Source organism: Lutra lutra, chromosome 2 (assembly GCF_902655055.1).
Source record: "Lutra lutra chromosome 2, mLutLut1.2, whole genome shotgun sequence".
NCBI lineage: Eukaryota > Metazoa > Chordata > Mammalia > Carnivora > Mustelidae > Lutra > Lutra lutra.
Window position 1 is genome coordinate 210,353,857 of NC_062279.1, and position 20,764 is coordinate 210,374,620.

Sequence of the window (20,764 nt, forward strand, 5' to 3'; positions counted from 1 at the left end):
CCTTTCAGACACTGGAACATTTTCCTAAATGGAAAGGGGATTCTGCTCTAAGGTTTCCTTTATGGTACTATGTAGGTGATGCCACACCAGGCCTCACTGTGCTAAGTACAGATCCCCACTGGCCATGCTCCTCCACCATTTAACCTGGCCAACGTCCTTCTAGAGCCCACACCTGGGAAAAGGCACTTAGAAATGAACTTTTGCTACAAAAAAATGGTTTATCTCTTTAAGAGGCATAACCCTTTCCTAAGCTCAATTTTTTATTTCTCATTTCTTTCATTATTGAAGACATCCCTCCATCTGTTTAAACTCTGTATTTTTATTACTTAATTTTTTATTACTGTATTCTTAAGATAATTGTGTATTTTCCTAAATAATTTTTCCCAAAGGAAAAATCTATATATTTGTAAAGAAAAACCAAAAACCAAAGAAAAGCCAACCCAGAAATCAACAGATTTAAAGTTTATCCCGATACAACGTCAGAATTAGATAGAAGCCAATCGTATCTCCCTTAGAGTACATTTCTACTCCCCTCAATTCCTTGCTGCTCTAGTAGAGAACTGTGGCTGCTCCTGCTCTTGTAAATCCACTCCCTCACTCTTGGTGATCCGGTATTTGCCAAATCAACAGCTCACTACACCTTCCCCTGCTTCGTTATCGGGGCCTGGCACACGCAAGTGCTCTGTCAGTTGCATAATCACCACACCATTACCACCATTACCACCATTACCCCATTTAGTGTTTACCGCCACCCACAATCCATACACACAAACTGCCTCCCCTACACCCCACTATCCACGAGAGCCACTTAAACACGTAAAGCATATTTTACATGAATAGTGTTAAGTTCTAAAGAGGAAAAAAAAAAAAGGAAGCATAGGTAGCATTTGTTACATAATTTTATAAACAGTGGCCAGAAAAAGCCTCTGAGAAGGTAACATTTAGGAAAAGACCTGCTGTGAAGGACTGACAAAATTCCAGGACAGCACTCCAGGCAAGGGGAAGTGTACATGCAAAGGCCCAGGGGCAGAAGTCCACCACCCTGCTGAACAGCAGTGAGGAAGCCAGTGGGGCTCAAGATCTTCTGGGAAAGCTGCAGAGGATGAAGCCAGATCATGAAGGGCCTGGCAGGTGATAGGACTTTAAGTCTGTACTGAGGAACCTGGGAGATCCTGGAGGGTTCTGAGTAGAGAAATGACAGAACCTCACACAGATTTTAAGGAAATCACTCTGGCTGCTATGTTGACAACATTCTGAAGAGGGCAAGGGAAGAATCTCTTAGAACACTTAAGGGACGTGCCATTATCCTATATATTACAATCTGAGAAGATAAAAAAAGAAATCAACAGAAATTAAAATAGTCTCTGGTACTAAGCTGATCAGTTTGTTTTCAGAGCAGTTCAACTCAACCCACCACCTCTGATGGGTCACCTCTGGCGATGCAGACATTGGATGTACGAAATAAATGTCAGGACTGGTAACAAAAGTACACATGGACACAGTAGATAAAAATTTTTATTTACTTATTTAAATTTTCCTAACATATAAAAAACAGGATGGTTTCCTCAATTACTGCTTTGGGTAGTGAGTAAAGGTCACAACAAAGAACAATAAACCCCAACTTTCTATAGCAGCTTTTGTTTTTCCCTAAAGACAAAGTCTGTTTTCCTACATTCATTCACTTAGATGAGATACAAATCAGGTGTCTTTTAAAGTGCCCAAACTCATACCATTCCCATAACTGCAGATGGGAATCACAATGAGCAGAAGACTCAAGGTCACTCAAATCCTTAAGAGTTCCTGGTTTCTCAAACAGGAAAAGGATTCTGCTAGTAAATGCTTGAACTAAATCCAGGCAAAGATGGTCTATGCCTTCATCTTCTGGTTCTTAGTTCATGAACACACTGCAAGACTGCTTCTTCAAGTCTGATTATGCGGTAATAAGACCTGAGAGTATTTTGCCCAAGTCTGTTTTAAAGATTCCTAGGTCAACGTCATTTGCTAATTTTCTATTCTACTATCTATACTTTTCTTCACTTCATCTGTCTTCTTTTCCTTCCACAAATTCCCAAGGACAATCCCTAATAAAACTATTAGTCCTAGTGTTCGGTTGGAGGTAAATTTATCCCAACAATCCTCAGGTCTGTGGATGTCTAGAGTGTAAATCTGTAAAAGAAGACCACAATGCTGCATTAGCACTTAGTATGAACTTTTTGGCACCACAAATAAACACATCAGTATAGAAAAGACAGTACTTTGTTACAGGATTTTAAGCAATGGAAAGCCCTTATTGTACCCCAAACTGTTTCCCAGTGTAGAAAAATCTACTGTATCTCTCACTGGGTATCATCCAAGCTGCATCCTAAAACCATCCACTTGAATTCCATGAATGCTGAGAGGCAACCATGCTATTTTTACTTCTATTTAGAAAGCTCTAAACCAGTTACACTGATGTAAAATCTGCCTCCTTTAACTCCTACCCTCCCATTCTAGCTTTATTCCTTGGAGCAATGTTTCTCAAAAGGTTGACAAGTCACCTTTGGGAAGGACAATTCCCTATTGTGCAGGACTGTCCACTGCGTTGAAAGATATTTGACATACCTGGCCCCACTCACCAAATGGCTGTGGTGACCCCCCCCCCCCCCAGTTTGTGATAAACCAAAACACCCTATGCGCATGTAAATCTCCTTCCCATCCTTCCATAGGGAAGGGGATCTGGCAACCCAGATCTGCTCTGACCTAGAACAAACACATTCCTTCTTCTCCACAGTAGTCCTGCAAACATATCAAGAAAGCCCCATGTCCCTGTCTTAGTCATTCCTAGGCTTATCAAGCATTAGCATCCCTCATTTTCCCAACTATTCTCTATTATATGGTCACAGATTTAAAATCATCATGATTTCCTTTTTTTCCAAACCTTAGAAGGCTATGTCCATCTTAAAAATATTGTGTCAAGGACTAGATAGAAGACCACAAATGCCATTTAGAATTTTTTGGTGGGTTCCAAATATTTCTTACGGTATTTGTAGTTTTCCTTGTAATTTCTGCCTTCCTCCACTAATATCCAGTGCTTAATTAAATATGGCTACACATCCATTATCCTGATCAGACAATCAACTGATGGTGACAACCCCCACAGAGCTGAGTTATGAGCAAGACAAGATGCTGCAAAATTCTGAGGAGGAAAATGGTGAAATCCAGAGAATCCTAGAGAATCACCAATTCCTGCCTTTAGCTTTCCTTGTGAGAAAAACAATGAAGGTGATACGGCATGGGGTTTACTTTATGGACATTGGATTTCAGTCTCCTTCATACTGCTATGCAAATCTGACTTACACTGATAAGTAATCTGCAATCATCTGTATAAAACAGATCATCTACATATAGACTGACATGTTTTGGGATCTATCTGAAGAAAACAAAAGTAATGCTGATACAAAGCTAGAGTCCATGCACAAGCAATCTGTTTCATTAAGCTTAGATCTGGTTCTTTCATTTTACGCAAGTCACTAATGTAGATTCACACTATAAGCTTACGGGTGCTGGTTGGGTATCCTGAAATCCCTCTATCCAGACAGAACTCTAACATGTTAGCACTTCACGTCTTTTCTGGCCTTGGTTGCTAATGCCAGGGGACCCAAACCTACGAATGATTAGTTCGCTAATTACCATATCCATCACTGAAGCTGGCATAGTAAAAATACAGTTATGTTGATCAGTCTGCTTTCAGAGCAATTCAACTCAACCCAAAACCTTCAGACACTGCTGAAATTTTTCCAGACAGAAGCAGAAGAAATTCCAGAAACATCAAAGGAAAAAAAAAAATCTAGGTTTAGTTTTATGAGACTGACGCACTGCCTACTGCGCCAAGACGACACTAGGTTTAGTTTTAAAGTATTTCTGTAAAATAATATAGCTAGTTTTTTTAGATGACATGCTGGCAGATGGGAGGGGATGGTTCAAGGTAGCGCAAGTCAAGTAGCTGCTTTACGGAGTACCTTGCTCGGTAAACACAGAGGCTGTTTTGTTTAATTTTTACAAATTTATACCATGGAAAAATAAGGGGAAAAAGTAAGAAAAAGGTCCAACCTGGTGGGCCAGATGGGCTCCTACAGCAGCCAGGGCAGCGTAGTAGGGCGCCGTCTGACCACTGTTCGCTCCCACCAGGCTCAGAGCCCCCAGCATCGCCACACTGAAGCCACTGAGCCACCGCTTGGTGTTTTCATGGAACCGCAGCGCCGTGGACTTAAGACCAATCAGGGCATCATCTCTCTTGTCCTAACACCAGAAAGCAGTAAGAAACTGTCCACTTTTTATTGACATGCTATAAAACTCACCATTTTGGTTGTATAACCATCACCACTATCTAATCCTGGAAGAAAGTGGCCTTCAAAGGACGTAAGCTGTGAAAGCCGACTAACTCAGAGACAGGCTGATTAGCAACGAATGTGCAGGCCGAAGGAAGTTAAGTGTCCCTGCTGAGATTATCTTCCAGCTCCACTTCCACATGTCCTTTTTCTTTTTTTTTAATTTTATTTTTTCAGTGTTCCAAGATTCATTATTTATGCACCATAAGCAGTGCTCCATGCAGTACGTGCCCTCCCAGGTGGTGGGTATTAAGGAGGGCACATGTTGTATTTCTTATGACCCTCCTAGTGACTCTTAACTACAGACTGACTACATTCCAAGTAAAACTCAAGTCTAATGGTTCCCATGGCTTCTCCTTACCTCAGAGTTCTCAAATTGCAACAACTTCCTGTACATTTTAGTTTCGATCTTGCTACAATCACAGATGCAGAAAAATCTTCAACTGCCACTTACCCACATCCTTTCAGGTCTCACCTCTAGCTCAGTTTATCCCTTGCCTCTCCCATCAAATCCCTGCTGTTTAAGCAGAGCTAGGTTTTGGTGATACACTCACATCCAGCTAACTGGTCGCCTCCAGCAATTTAATTTCTAAGCATTTCCACATACTGTCGTGCTTATAGTCATGTGTTATCAGACGCCCCGTGCTGAGCTCCGCACCGACCTGCAGGCAGATCTCTATCTGATAGCTATCTCAGCACCAAATCGAGGTAACCAGTGTAGGGTTAGTGTATGTTTTTCCTTTCATACTGTAAGCTCAGAGGGGAGTCTGCTTCTCTCCCTCACTTTGCCCTGTCCCCCGCCACTCATATACACTCTAATAATCTTTAAAAGAAAACAATAACAACAACAAAAGTATTCACATGCCTGGGATGTAAATACTGTTTAAGTGCTTGTAAACGAGAGTTGATCTCTTTGGCAAACACATATACACATGAAATAAAAATATTTTATTGGAGCCAAGGAAGCGTGAATGATTTTCTTTTCAGAAGAAAAAACTTTCCCTTTAATGTGGTTCATAAAGTTCCTAAATGGCAACAATAACTAAACCAAAGTTAAGGAAAAAAGATTTTTTTTTTTTACCTGGTGGGCATAGATAGTGTCATATATTAAAGTCCACATAATTCCAGAAAAATAAAGAGGCAGGCAAACAGACGGATCGCAGGAGCCCTTGATAGCAGACCATCCAAGTAATGCTCCCCAATTAAAAGTCAACCCTACAAGTGGTGAGACAGAGAGGACAAGTCTAAATGCACTTTAGACTCCCAAAAGGGGGAGGGCATCAACACATAGTCAGTACTTCTAGGCATTAGGCTCTGTGCACTGTATTCTGTGTCTCTTCCTGAAATTCTCTCAGCTCTCCATGGTGGTGACTAGCTACAGTGCACAAAAAGGAGACAAGTTCAGAGAAGTGAACAGACAATTAAAATAACACAGGTAGCAGAAAGAACAATGTCACCTTGATAAACAGGGGGTCTTGTGAGAACATTTACCCTACCTTGTATGGTGCCTGGAGTGGTCAACGAGCAGCAGAAGCTGGGGTTTCAACTCGGGCCTACCTGAGTCAAAACCTTGTGTTCTTTCGTTTATGACTTGACTTCCCCGCACGCTACAGAAACAAGAGTGTAGGTGGGTACAGCCCATTTTCTCTGAAGTCTATCAACAAACACCCCCACGTGAACAGCTCCTCAGTCTGCTCGTGTGGCCCTTTGGACTGGACACTGAACTGCCTGCTGGACATTTCCACCGGCAAGTCCCTCGGGTACCTCATACTCAGTGGGTCCCATGTGTCTTGACTTTGTTTATTCACTAAAAAAGTAGCTCAAACAACTCGAATAGTTCCAGGAACAATCTAGCTTATTCCACGAGTAGGTATTTTTGTGACCTATTTACCTTCAGCTCCCGCTGCCAACAAGTATGTATGGAATAGCCGGGATATACCAAGGGCTATGCTAGACACTGGGCCCTCCACATGCGAAAAGAGCTTTATCTGTCAGGCATTTACAATTGACAACTGGGGGACGGAGGCGGCCCTCAGCATCTTCTCCTTTAGTTACTGCTGGTGAAAGGAGTAAGCGCCACACCAGAGCGCTGTGGGAGCTGGAGGCAAGACTGGCTTACTTTTTCCTGGAACATCTAAGGAAGGCCTCACAGGAATGGGCTTGCTAAGCTTTCACATACTAACCCCAGTTCTCTTGCCTGACTGTGCTTTCTACCCGACTCCCCCAAGTCCTCAGGGCATCCAGGTCAGTGACTTAAAGAGAAGGGTAGGGTCCAATCAGTTAATTTTTTCTTCATGATATACCTTGATTTTTAAAAGAGCATTTCCGAAAATAATAATGGTGAGAATCTTAGTAAGTATGCAAAATTTCTTAGACAATCAAAATGGCTAATTGCCCTCCCTTAAAATATGAAAATCTATTCTTGGTTTAGAAAATTTCATGACCAACTTTTTATCTCTGCCACATTAGACACATGCACACACAAAAGTACAAGTTTGAGGGTCCTGAAGGAAATACTTGTAGTTATTTCAAGCTTACCCAGGGCTAACTGAGGCCAGTATGTAATTCTTTTCATTAGTGGGTAGGTGATGACAAGAAGCAGGGATGCTGCTCCCAGGGCTATACTGAAATCAAGAAAAACCACTGAAGATTAGTATCACCATCTCTTAGAAATGCTAAAGATGAAAATGGTAGTAACACTAACTGGAAAATGACTTTTCTTAAGTTATAACTTTTGTTATGTAAAATTATTTTCCTAGACTTTAGTTAGGATAAAAGATGATTAGAAAATACTTTAAGTGTTACAAAACAACGGAACGAAGTAGTAATACATACAGTGCTTTCATGTATTAGGAGCTATTCTGTTTTACATTAGTTAACTCATTATAGTCCTCACCAAAAACCTAAGAGGCAGACAGTTTTATTCTACTTATTTTTTGCAGATGAGGAAACTAAAGCACAAAGAGATTAAGTAATTTGTTGACTATCATACAGCCAGGCAGTATTAGGGCTAGGAGGATGGCTCTAGAGTCCAACCCAACGTATGCTGGGTCCATACCCACCATATGCTACTGCCTCTCTAAATGTTATCTTCAACAGTAAGACAGCTAATAAACGGAAATGTCCCAACAGAATTAAGAGTCTGGATCCCCCTCCCGATATGCAGAATGGGTGTTAACTTCTCTAGAAGAGGATAGAGCATCTATAAAGAGATAACAGCATAAGGTGTTCTTAGGTTTCTCCCAGCTCACCCAACACCATCCTTCCAGGAAAAACCTTCTAAAACCATTTTCATGTGATGCTGTCAGGGTAAAGTATGTAAGTACGTCTAGCCTCTATAAAGTGACACTAATTTTTTGTCTTGTTTTCCTCATTTATATACTTTGTAAGGAGCCATCTGATGCACAAAGTTTAATTTTGTCTCTATTTAAGAGATATAGGAATGAATCCTTCCACTTTTCCCCTCTGTCATCGACTATGAGCATGACTCTAGGAAAGACCTGGTTAATATTTTTGCTAAATGAATATAATCACTTCTATCTAACTTAGAGACACTGTCAGGATAAATAAAATGATACATAAGGGTATATGTACACATCCATGTATGCATTTGGAAAAGCTATGAAAGTGCCATGTGTTTCTTGGGGAACACATAATGTAAGTATAACCATGGTTCAGAATACATTAAATGCTGATCTTCTCGTTCCTTTGGCAGAAAACATTCTTGGTTTTACGACATGTGGTGATTTCTTTATACTTGCTAACTTACGGATGCTCCATAGGTAGCCAATAAATAATTCTGGGATAAAGACATATCAATTTTATTTATTCCTACTTTCTCCATTTCAAAAGACAGAGATTTTATACGTGACTCCGAAAAACATATTTACTATACCTGTAGTAATTCAGACACAGAAGAACACCCAGTGCCAATGTCAGCTGTCCCCCGAGGAAAAGAAAGGATCGAAAAATTGAAATGTCTCCGGCAGCTATTGGGCGATTTGCTGTTCTTATAACCTTAATAAATAAAAACACAAACCTTAGCCTCATGTAATGGTTTAATCATGGATTTAAACATGTAATGAAGAGAACGGCCCAAGGCAGGCACTAAGTCAAAACTATGACTAAAATGTGAAATCAACATTAGAAGCACTGCCATAAATCAAAACTTCGTATTCAAAACAGCTATAAAAAGCACTAAAAATTCCCAGCACTCATTCCCCTTTCTTTCCATCTCCCATTTCTGAATACACAAAACAGAGCAACTTCCTCATCTGGCTAATTAGGTACCCAGCTTATTAGCAAGTATATGTTTAATTTCCACAGAGAAAAGAGAGGCAACAATAATGGCAATTCTCAGGAAAGAGGAAATTGCAGTGAATGTTTTGATTACAGGAAGCATGCAATCAGCAATCAAATGTAAATAAAGAAAGAAGAGAAATTATCTGGGTTTGAAAACGGGAGTCCTTTTGCCAGGCTATTTAAGGATGGGTCTATAATCTAATATTAACTGTACCCAAATACAAAGGGCAGACTCAATATAAGAATATGAACAGACAGAGCCATTATGTGGACAAATATGATATAGTAGTTGTTCTTTTCCTGTCTAAAAATCATGAAATGCAACCATTCTAAACTGAAGCATAAAAAAGAGCATAACCCAAATTTTCAGCACTGTTAGAGGAACTCAGGATCTGGGTTCCAAGAGCCCAGCATGTGAATCTGTTCCATCACCTACCGGCTGTGTGAATTTTAGCAAATTACTTAACCTCTCTTGGACTTAGGTTACTTACCTGTTACAAGAAAAACAGGAGAGAGAGGGAAAAGAAGAAAAGAGGTACGAGCACTGCCTCATAGAGTAAGTGCAGTGTCTAAAAAGCATAAAGCATTCAATAAATGTTAACTATTTTGATTTTTATTTATATCAAGGGTTATTAGCAAACTATGGCCTATGGGCCAAATCCAGCCTACTGCCTATTTTTATATGTCCTGTGAGCTAATAAGAATAGTTTTTACTTTTTTAGGCAATTGAAAATCGGTTAAAAAAGGGTATTGTATTAAGACACATGAAAATAATATCAAATTCAAGTTTCAGTGTACATAAATAGAATTCTATTGAAACAGAGATATACCCATTTGTTAACATATTGTATATGGTTGCTTTCATGCTGAATAGAATCAAATAGTTGCAACAAAGATGGTGTGGCCCACAAAGACTAAAATATTTGCTATCTGTTCCTTTACAGAAAAAATTTGCCGACCCATTTCACAGCATGGTTCACTGTGCAATACACAGTTTGTCAAAAACTATGACTCACCTTGGTTAGTACTGCCAGACCTGGATCTTTTATCTTTGATTTGGTCCCTATAGTTTTAGTTAGAGATATATTATGTCCTGTATTTGTTTTAGATTATTATGATTATTCCAGCTAGTACGTGAGTGCTTACGATATGCCACTTTTCTGAGAGCGATGTATGCATCACATCATTGAATCCTCGTAACAACACTGAACTCACAAGTTCTTGCCATCTCTGTTTTAGCAGAGACTTGGTACCTTCCCAAATCATGGATGGTAGGGAGCACAACCTGTCTAGTCCCCCTGACCACACTACTAACCCCAGATTAGACTGTTCCTTCAGTACTGATAACTGCCTGGCTAACTTCGAAAAGCAAAAAAAAAACTAGCACTCCATCAAAACACTAAAAATGCTATGATGATTAAAACACACTGTATGTGGTTTTTAATGAAACCATTTGCTTATAGCTTATAAAACTAAATCACTGGGGCACCTGGGGGGCTCAGTCAGTTAAGCATCTAACTTTGGCTCAGGTCATGATCTCAGGTCTTGGGGCTGGAGCACTGCACAAGGTTCCCTGCTCAGCGGGGAGTCTGCTTGTCCTTTCCCTTTGCCCCTCCCTGACTTGTTCTCTCTCTCTGAAATAAATATTTTTTAAAATAAAACTAAATCATTAATGCCTGTATGTTGAGATTATTGCAATGTTTATGGACCTAATGCTTATCACATGGTTGACAGATTATACACAAAATCAACAGAACACACTTAACTCACACCCAAATAACAATTTACTTAACATTTAATGTATCAGCAATTTACTTATTATCTAACATACTAAGCAAAACCCTGAGCCACAAACATCCCTAATGATATACAGTCCTTTTTTTTTTTTAATATTTTATTTATTTATTTGACAGACAGAGATCACAAGTAGGCAGAGAGGCAGGCAGAGAGAGAGAGGAGGAAGCAGGCTCCCTGCCGAGCAGAGAGCCCGATGTGGGGCTCAATCCCAGGACCCCGGGATCATGACCTGAGCCGAAGGCAGAGGTTTTAACCCACTGAGCCACCCAGGTGCCCCATGATATACAGTCCTTAAGAAACTGTGATAAGCATACAACTTGGCCAAGCTTTTTAACTTATCCTTTAAAATACAAAAAAAATGTTGTGTTTCTTTATACTAATAACGAATTATCTGAAAGGGAATTAAGAAAACAATCTCATTTACAATTGCAGTAAAGAATAAGATATCAAGAGACAAATTTAACCAAGGAGGTGAAAGACCTGTATGTTGAAAACTACAAGACATTAATGAAAGAATTAAAGACACAAGTATATGGAAAGATATTTCATGCTCATGCATTAGGAGAATTCATATGGCTAAAATGTCCATACCTTGCAAAGCAATATAGAGAGTCAATGCAATCCCTAGCAAAACTCCAAAGGCATTTTTCACAGAAATAAAATGTTCCTAAAAGTTGTATGGAACCACAAAAGACTCCAAGTAGCCAAAGCAATCTTGAGAAAGATGAACAAAGCTGGAGGCAACACACTTCCTGATTTCAAACTATACTACAAAGCTACACTAATTAAAACAGAATGATTTTGGCATTAAACAGACATATAGATCAATGAAACAGAATAGAGAGCCCAGAAATAAACCCACACATTTATGGTCAACAGACTTATGACAAAGGAGCCAAGACTATACAACAGAGAAAGAACAGTGTCTTCAGTAACTGGTGCTGGGAGAACTGGAGAGCTAGAAGAGTACATCTGGGCTGCCTATAAATAGTACACCCAAAATTAACTCAGTAAGGCTTAAAGACTTGCACAAAAGACCTGAAACCATGAAACTCTTAGAAGAAAACATAGCAATAAGCTCCTAGACACAGGTCTTGGCAATTTTTTTGAATCTGACAGCGAAAGTAAAAGCGACAAAAGCAAAAATAAAGTGGGACTGCATCTAATCCAAAAAGCTTCTGCACAGCAATGTGAACCATCAATGAAATGAAAATCAACCTAATGGGGGAAAACATTTCTGCAAATCATATATCCAATAAGGGACACACACACACACACACACACACACACACACGCACACACACATCTCCAAATATATAAAGAGCTCCTGTAACTAAAAAAACAAAAAACAAAAATCCAAATAAAAAAATAGGCAGAACTCATGAATAGACATTTTTCCAAGAAGACATACAAATGGCCAACAGATGCATGGAAAGATGCTTAATATCACTAATCATCAGAGAAATGCCAACAAAACCACAATGAGGTATCATCTCACACCTGTTACAATGGCTATTAACAAAAAGACAAAAATAAGTTTTGGTGAGGATGGAAGAAAAGGGAACCCTTGTGTATTATTAGTAGAATATAAACTGTGGCAACCACTGTGGAAAACAGTATGGCGGTCCCTCAAAAAATTACAAGTAGAACTACTGTATGATCCAGAATTCCACATCTGGGTATTCATCCAAGGAAAATGAATATGTTAATTCGAAAAGATATATGTACCCCCATGTTCACTGAAGCATTACCTAAAATAGCCAAGCGATAGAAACAATCTAACTGTCCGTTGATGGATGAATGGATAAAAAAAACTGTGGTACACATACACATAACACAAAATACTATTCAACCATTAAAAAAAATCTTCCCATTTTGCAACAACATGGATGGATCCCAAGGGCATTATGCTCAGTGAAATAAGTCAGACAGAAAGACAAACACTATATGATCTCTCTTACATGTGGAATCTAAAACAAACAAAACAAAACAAAAACTCAAGCTTATTAAAAAAGAGAACAGGTTGGTGGTTACCAAAGGTAGGGCTGGGAGGAGCGGGGGCAGGAAAGAAATGGGTGAACGGATTTGTTCTCTTTCATTTAAATAAACTGAACAAAAATTTTAAAAAAAGAAATTAATTTTAAAAAAGAGAGAAGCATGTAACATTTTAAGTCATGTTAGCAAAACCTCCTCAACAGCTATAAAACACTCATTTAAGAGCTTTGTTATATGTGTATATAGAATCTGGACTTTCCTAATGGAGAAAAATGTCATAGGGGCGATAAAAGGTATTTCATCAGTAATCTTTTACCTAAGGAGAAAAAAAATCACTTCAGGGGAAACTAAAATGGTCATATTTTGTTAATTATACGTTGGTTGGTTTGATTATTTTTTTAATTAACCTTTTTCTTTTGAGATAACTGTAGATTCATATGCAGCTTTTAAAGACTATCTTGGCATTTTAAAAAAATATAAAGATCCCACATACCCTTTATCCAGTTTCCCCCAAAAGTAACATCTGCAAAACTTTACAGTTCAATAAAATATTACAACCAGGATTTTGGTATTAGCTGCTCTAAACACGTTCAATAATTATTTTGAAGTGATACACACCGGCAGCCTCAATCATACAGTTATGCGGAATGAACAACTGACCGGGGTTATGAACCCCAAATCAGGAAAGTGTGCGTTTCCTGGCAGGAAGCAGGGGGCAGAGGGATGTGTTCAGCATGCAGTCCCTGCCACCTGCCACAACCCTCTCCTCCAGCCGCACACAAACCACATCCGGCAGTTGTTAAGCTTTATACTTTATCTCATAGCCACACCTCTCCATCTGCTGTTCCCTCAGACCAGAGTGACCTTCATTCTCCAGCCCATCTTTTTCCTGCCAACTTATTCTGACACAGTTCAGTCACTCCCCTGGAAAGTTCTCTCTGCTCCCTTTGGCTGAGGTAGGGGGTCTTCAGTTAAGTTCCCCTGCAGACACCATTCTCACAACAGTGCTGTCAGAGTGTAGCTATGAAACTGTGAGGTCAGGAATGCTGTCCTTCATCCACACAATCCTCCTAAAGCCTGTCATTGTGTCTCACACACAGCAAATATTCAATCAATTTTTTTTTGAATTAAAAAAGACATTGCGGTACTGTTCTTATAAACTATAAATTGTTACAGGTGTGTCTTGCTAAAGGAAAATTCAGACCAGCATGAAAGGCAAACTAGGGATGATTATTCATATATATATATTCATATATATATACACACAGATATATTTATATATGTATATAAGATTACTCATTTTACATAATTCAGCATGGGTTTCTTTTAAATTGAAAGTTTACTTGATTATTTACTCAAGCATTTAATGAATGATCTTATACTTGTTTGTGGCAGAGTCGCTAAGGATAAAAGGCTAAGAATAAGGATAAGATGGACGTTTCCCTTCAGAAAATAACTGTTGAGGAAGAAATAATTACACACATGCACTGGAATATGCATAGAAAATAATCCACAGAAATATAATGCATCAAACTGTTAAGTGAAGCTTCTCTGGGGGTTTGGGAGAGCAGATAAGAAAGACTTGCACTTTCTATACTTTCTATTTCTGTACTGTCTGAATTTTTCAGATTAAACATGTACTATTTTTCCAAAGAGAAAAAAAGGAATAAAATTACATTTTTTAATGAAATAATTTTAGCAAACACTAACAGGGGCTTCCTTGGCTTATTTAAATGAAGATTTGATTTACAGAAGAATAGTTACAACTCCAGTATATATCTCAAAGGGAAGAACAACAGTCCTCTTGGATGCACAAAGGTTCAGGATGATCTTTTTGCTTTGCTTCTAATGTCCTTACCTTAGCCGCCTAAGTTCTAATTCATTTTGTAAAAATGAAGTACACGTCCTGCCTACCTGGCCGCTCTTGTGTGGAGAAAGGGGGTGCGCCGCACCGTGCAATGCCAGCCACTCAACTGAAAAACGGCACTCCTCATGCCGGATTTCAGCGAGTCTGCTAAAGATCCCTTGCCTTCTGTGGACTGCAAAAGTGATGCCATCATGTCACTGTGCAGAATTGAGAGGGGGCTCCCTATTCCTTTCCAGGAAGAAACTACCTTTTTATCATAGTCCCGGTCCCATATGTCATTAATAGTACAGCCTGCTCCGCGCATCAGAACAGCTCCAGTGCCAAAGAGGGATAACATGTACCAATCTGGAAAACAACCAGGTTCGGCTGCTAACCCAATGCTCCAAGTACATGGCAGATACAGCAGCCAGGTGCCTAGGCAAAAATAAAAAGACAAAGAAGGTACACATTCGAGTTAGTCAGCTTTCTTCATTTGTTCAAACATTATATCCCCAAGAAGAAAAGAACACAAAATCAAAAGCACATGAAAAAACTGGGAAAATACATGAACAACTCGTATCACAAAGGACTCTTTGGCCCTATGTAGGATTCCTAGAAACTGAAAAGAGATCAATACTGCAATGGAAAAACAGACAAAGGATTATAGAAGTTCACAGAAAAAGAAATACAAATAATTCTTCTTTATATGAAAGATCAACTTTCAGAAATACACATCAAAATGACATTGAGATAACATTCTTCATACACACCCTTGGGAGTGAGATTCGCACACACTGCCCGTGAGGTTACAAAGCCGTCCACCCCTACGGAGGGCTACTAGACTATTGTTACCGTGCACGTGCACTCCCCCACTCCAAACACATACATCTGAATGTCAGTACGTTCACAGGCCATGCCAGGGAGGACACAGGAGAAACGGATACTTGCCTCTGGGGAAGGGAACTGGGTGGCTAGTAGATAGGGGAGGAAGATTTAGTTTTCACTCTACACCTTTGCAATTTCTGAATTTTGTATCATATGCACATATTACCTGCTAAAAAAAAGTTAGCAAAACTTTCTTATGTTGTTAGTACAATAAAATAAAATTGTCTTGTGGGAAGGTGGACATAAACGTACTGTTTTTTAAGTATTTTGCCATGTAGCGCCAATGCAAATGGCATTAGTTCTTCGTCCTTAGCCTATAAACTAGATGAAATTAAGCTAAAACCAAATAGATTGTACAGAAAAGAGATTTCACATGTAAACTTTGATATTCCACTTTCAAAAGAAAGTCTTTCAACAAATGTTTGGAAATGGTGCCTATTACGATAAATTCTGAGCTTTACTTCCCAATTTAGACACATCAGAGAAAAAGGAGATGTGGCTAAGATGAGATCCTATACAAAAACAGCTGAATGACAAAGTGCTTATAATCATATTTAAATTTTGTAAGTTCAAGTTTTATTCATTTACAGGTATTTATAAAGCACATACAGGAACTGAGAATACAGCAGTGACTAAGGGAGAGAGGCTTCTAAATGAAAAGGAAGAAACACAGTTAAACAAACAATAACAATAAAATAGATCAATTCAAAAACAGGGCAAATACAGTGTCCTTCAAAGCCATAAAACAGTGCCACCCAAGTCACTGGTGGAGGGACTCGGGAGGACACGGCAGAAAAGGCAAGGAGAGACTGAAAACAACCAAGGGCCAGTTCAGACTCGAATTCAGGTTCAGGAGTGCTGGACAGACTCCTATTTGGTGTGTCCCATATAAAACGAAAGCAACAGCAGCTAACACTGCCTGAAGTGTTAGCTACTGTTCTAAATGCTTTACACACACAAATTCATTTAATTCCCCCACCACACCCTTACAGAGTGGGCACTAGTACTGTTCCTGTTTTACATACAGATGAGGAAACAAACTCACAGAGAGGTTAAATGTTTAACTACCTCCTTTTTCCTGGATCTACCAGTATAACTCCGAGGGACAGACTGAGCCTGCCCTGATAGAAGCAAAAGAACACCACTCCAAAGACATGATTTTCCTGGTGCATCTAGAACCGAAGGGTCTATTTTTTAAAAATTCTGGAGAGAAAAGAAGTGCAGTCACCTACAGCATTTTTGCGTCAGCAACATTTCCTTTGCCATTAGTCTACGTTATAGGAACTATATTCATTTACATAGAGGAATCTGTAAAGCACCCCCATGGATGGGGGGGGGCTTCCTATAATGAAGGGAAAAGTCAAACATTCAGTTCGAAGTCTGCCACTAAGAAATGGAGTGATGCTAGACACTACAGTATACTAAACTTTAAGGTTTAGTCTTCTTCATATATAAATGAGAGGAAAAAAACTATCTACCTCTCAGAACTATTATTGGCAAAGGAAACTAGCGATAATGAAAATAAAAATAGTAAGAGCAAACATGTAACTGTACTATGTCCAAGGTGCTGTCATGAAACACTTGATTCTCATGACAAACCTATGAAATAGGCAGAGTTTCTATGATACCCACTTAACAAGTACAAAAACTGAAGCACAGAGGAAGAAGTAATTTGCCCAAGATCACAAAGGCAAAAAGTGGCAGAGCTGAAATTTAAACTCAGGTAGCCCGGCTCTAGTCTGTCTCAGGCCAGTGCTACCACTCAGTATACCTAAAGCTCCACAAATACTTAAGTTCTTACGGCTCCTCTGCAATCCTGATTCTCAGCCACAGTGCTTCCCTCTCTTCCCTATGGCACTTTTGTTATTCTCTCCTCCGTGAAGGGTTCAGAGATGACAAGGATGCAAACAGGTTTCAGAAAGAAATGTCTGCTGTAGAAAAAGGAGAAACTCTCTGGGAGATGAAATAAAATGAACAAGTTCTGAGAGGTGGTAGGCAGACCAAAAAGCCTATGAAAATGGAACCTAAGATTCTTTACTAATTACATATTATCTTCCAGACAACATAATCACCCGTAAGTGGAGTAAAACAAAAATTACACCAATTTAGTGTAAAGAGTGCCACCTGCTGAAACTTTGAAATACTGTAGCTTGTGACAATTTGAACAAAGTTGTAATCCATTCTGAAAAACAATGAATTCCACTTTGATTTATAAAAACGAGATCCAATTTCAACAAAGTAAAACAATGAACGTAAAATTGCTCCATGAAAGAATAATTTAAATAAAGCAACATCAAACCTGCAATCCTACTGTCAATTTATCGTCCTGGGCATATAGTAGGGGCTGAAAAAATGTTTGCTGAACGAATGATAACATAGTACTATTAGTAAATTGTCTAAAAAACCCTGCAATCATCATCTTATTTAGAACTAAACATGCAGGCTGGTATCTCCTTGATACGGAACTATTAACCCAGTCAGTCTTCTTTAATTCTCACTAATGCCTAGTATTTCTTGAGCACTTACGACGGCAGGCACCGTTGTAAGGCCGCACACACACATATATAAATGAATTCCCATGACAACCGTATAAAGTCAGTACTACTAGTATCTTCATTTTATAGATGAGAAAGGAAGGGGTCAGGTTTCAGACCTTCATTCATAACCTCTTAGTGGCCAGTCTCGCATTTTGTGGCGGGGTGGTTTGGCCGCTCCTGTAAAAGCCAGAGGTTTACGGAAATGGGAATAAGGCAGCCGCTGATCTGTCCAGGTGTGCAGGCCTGTGCGCCGCTCCGCGACCCAGACGCCAGAACAGAATAACGGTTACGCTTCGGAGGAGAACTGGGCTTGGAAATTTACGCCTATCAACGCGTATCTGGCCCCAAAGGCAAGGGGTCAGATGGCAGGGCTGTACTTTTAATCCGCTTTTGTAACTTAAGAGCTAAGTGTTGTAACACTTCGTGCTCTGATCCCAAATACGTGGTACACAGCCTAGAACACCATGAGCAAGACCGAACTCGGGGTCTCGGCCGGGCAGAGCTGGGCTGACGGGCTCTCCACGCCTGCCCGGCAAACGCCATCGCTAGACGGCCCGCAGCTCCGGCTCCGTCCTCGCTCCCGCCTGTCCGTCCTGGTCCACTCCGATCCAGCCCGGCCTCCCAGGCGTTCCCGCACCACGCGCCATTCCAGGTGAGCTCCCGCCCGGGCGCTCCAGCTCTCCGCCCCGCGTCTCTGCGGAGCACTTCCCGCCCCGCCGGGGTCTCCCTTCTCTTCGGCAGCACCCCTGCCCTGCGGGGGTCAGTCTGCTCCCGACACGTCCTAGCCTCGGAGCCCCCGCGAGCTGCTCTCTCCACCGCCGCACTGTCCACGGCGCACGCCGCGAGCTCGACCCCTCCTGTCGCAGCGCACCCGGCCCTCGGTCTCCTCCAGCCGGGCCAGGCGTCCCGGAGCGGCACTTCCCCGGCCCTCCCGGCCCCGAGGCCAGCGGCGCGGAGGAGCTCGTCGGCCACGACCGCAGGCTCCGCGGGGGGCGCGGGATGGGGACGGCTCGTGAACGCGGGGCGCGGGCCGCACGGAGAAGCCGGCGGCCGCTGCGTCCGTCCGTTCGCGACAGAGACCGAGGGCGGAGCTACAGGCCGCGAGGCGTCCTTTTAAACAGCGGGGGACGGAGGTCTCGGGGCCACTGCGAGTCGCCAGGCGGACCGCGGGCGCTGAACCCGCCGGACTCCACCGAACCGCGTCGTGTTGCGGGCGGCGCCGGGACTCGGGGTCCGGACTGCGCCCCCCGGGCGGCTCAGGCAGCGCTCACGACGCCGCGCACCGGCGCCAACGCGAGCGGAACCCGCGCGGCAGCGACCGCAGAGCGACCGGCCTCGGGGGACGGGAAGGCCGGCGAGCCGCCCGCGAGTCGGGGCGTCCCCGCACGCCCGCAGCCCCCGCCCCAGCGCCGCCGCCTGCCCGCGCGCACTCACCGACCGGCTTGTCCAGCCGCATGAGGCGCAAGTAGGGCTGCAGAGGGCGGGGCGCCGAGTCCACGACCGCCGCGGCCGACAGGCTGAGCCGGCGCCTGCGCGGTGCCGGCCCGGCCGGAGGCTGCCCGTGCCCCGCGCGGACCGCGCCGGCCGCGCGCACCAGGGCCAGGGCGCGGGAGTCCCGCCGCCACGAGTGCGTCAGGCCCCGCAGGCCCCGCGCGAGCGCCGCGCCTTGAGCGCCCAGCATGGCGCTTGGGAGGGCGTGGCCCGCGCCGGCCCGAGGTCACGCCGCGGCGGACATGCGCAGTGACGTCACGGGCGGCGGTGCGCGTCCGCACGGGCTCCGCGGCTATGTGGTCCGAGCGTCTGTGCTGAGGGGGCGGGAGCGCCGCGGTGGGCGCTGCAGCCCCAGGGCGGCGCTCCCGGCATTCTTCGTGTCCAGAGGGTTCCCGGGCCAGGAGAGGGAGTAGCGCTCGCTCATTGGAGCAGCTGTTCCGGGACAGAGGGGAGGCCTCGAAGCGCCTCCAGGACGCTCGTTCGCCGGCGGTGCTTCCTGGTGAAGCGAAAAGGCCGCGAGCGCACGAGTGTGAGGTAAAACCGTGTCTCGGGGCTGAGGGAGGCTCCACACACGGGCGGGAACCTGAGGTTTGATGCCTGCCGCTCCTGGTGGCGCTGTCTCCGTGTCTGACAAGTGAGTGAGTAAAATCTTCAGAAAGCGATAAAATGATAGAGGCTGACAGGAAAGGAGGATTCTGAGAGGCGCTCCGTGCGCTGCTCAGTCGGACCGGGGGGCTGAGCGCCCAATGCGCGCCGCGGTGAACTCGGAAACGAGCCGTGACTGTCCCCGTCCCCGCACCGTCCCCGATGTCGTGCCCCTGCTTCCGGAGTCCGCCGTCCCCAAGGCATCTTCGGACAGCCCCAGCTTCGGACGGCGACCCAGGAGGGAGGCTGACCCCAGCACCGCGGCGCTTCTGGGTCCTGTTTCTAAGAATCGGCACTTCTGTCGGCTCTGGCCGGTGGGGTACGTTGGTGACTGGCACAGAGAAGTGACATTTTTGCGTGAGGGGTACTTATATAGATGTGACTCCCATTTTGTTAACTTTTTTTTTAATGATTTTATTCACTAACTTGAGAGACAGGAGAGAGAGCATGAGCAGGGGGAGGGGCAGAGGGAGAAGCAGGCTCCGCACCGAGCGGGGACCCCGACGCAGGGCTGGATGCTTGGACTGGGGGGGGGGGGACTCGGGTATCGGGTATCGTGACCTGAGCCCAGGGCAGACGCTCAACCCACCGAGCGCCCATTAAGAGGCTTAAATATGTGGGGGAACTACTGCGTGGAGAGCGGGGTGTTCTGCACAAAGACAGGTCCCGGAGCGCGGCGTCAACAGCCGATGATGTGCCGTGTGGTGACTGACATAACGTAATAAAAAATGTTTAGGGAACCTAAAAAAAAAAAAAAATCAATGGGGCACTTGGTCTGCTAAGTTCGTGTGTGATTTACTAGATGTAGAAGAGCTTTTAGAATGTGTTTAAAAATAATACGCAAGTTTGCCTTATTAAAGCGCCACGGGATAGACTAGCCTTGGTGTTGTCCTTTGGAA

The 20,764-nt window shown here is 43.0% G+C and overlaps 1 protein-coding gene across 1 annotated transcript; it reads right to left on the reverse strand.

The window, feature by feature from the left end:
* Positions 1–1,497: 1,497 nt before the first annotated feature.
* On the reverse strand, positions 1,498–19,448 carry COQ2 (coenzyme Q2, polyprenyltransferase). Its single transcript, XM_047719733.1, has 7 exons — positions 19,164–19,448; positions 14,576–14,742; positions 8,263–8,384; positions 6,906–6,991; positions 5,449–5,582; positions 4,090–4,278; positions 1,498–2,166 (listed from the first exon to the last, which is right to left on the reverse strand). Exons 1-7 carry the CDS (start codon positions 19,408–19,410, stop codon positions 2,002–2,004), a joined length of 1,110 nt encoding a protein of 369 aa, XP_047575689.1. The 5' UTR covers positions 19,411–19,448; the 3' UTR covers positions 1,498–2,001.
* Between the last annotated feature and the right edge of the window lie 1,316 nt (positions 19,449–20,764).

Coding starts and splice junctions, on each gene's coding strand:
- COQ2 (XM_047719733.1), bottom strand. CDS start 19,410: ATGCTGGGCGCTCAAGGCGCGGCGCTCGCGCGGGGCCTGCGGGGCCTG. Junction 14,743..19,163: donor GCGGCTGGACAAGCCGGTCG/GTGAGTGCGCGC, acceptor ATTTTTGCCTAG/GCACCTGGCTGCTGTATCTG. Junction 4,279..5,448: donor ACACTATCTATGCCCACCAG/GTAAAAAAAAAA, acceptor TTCTGGTGTTAG/GACAAGAGAGATGATGCCCT.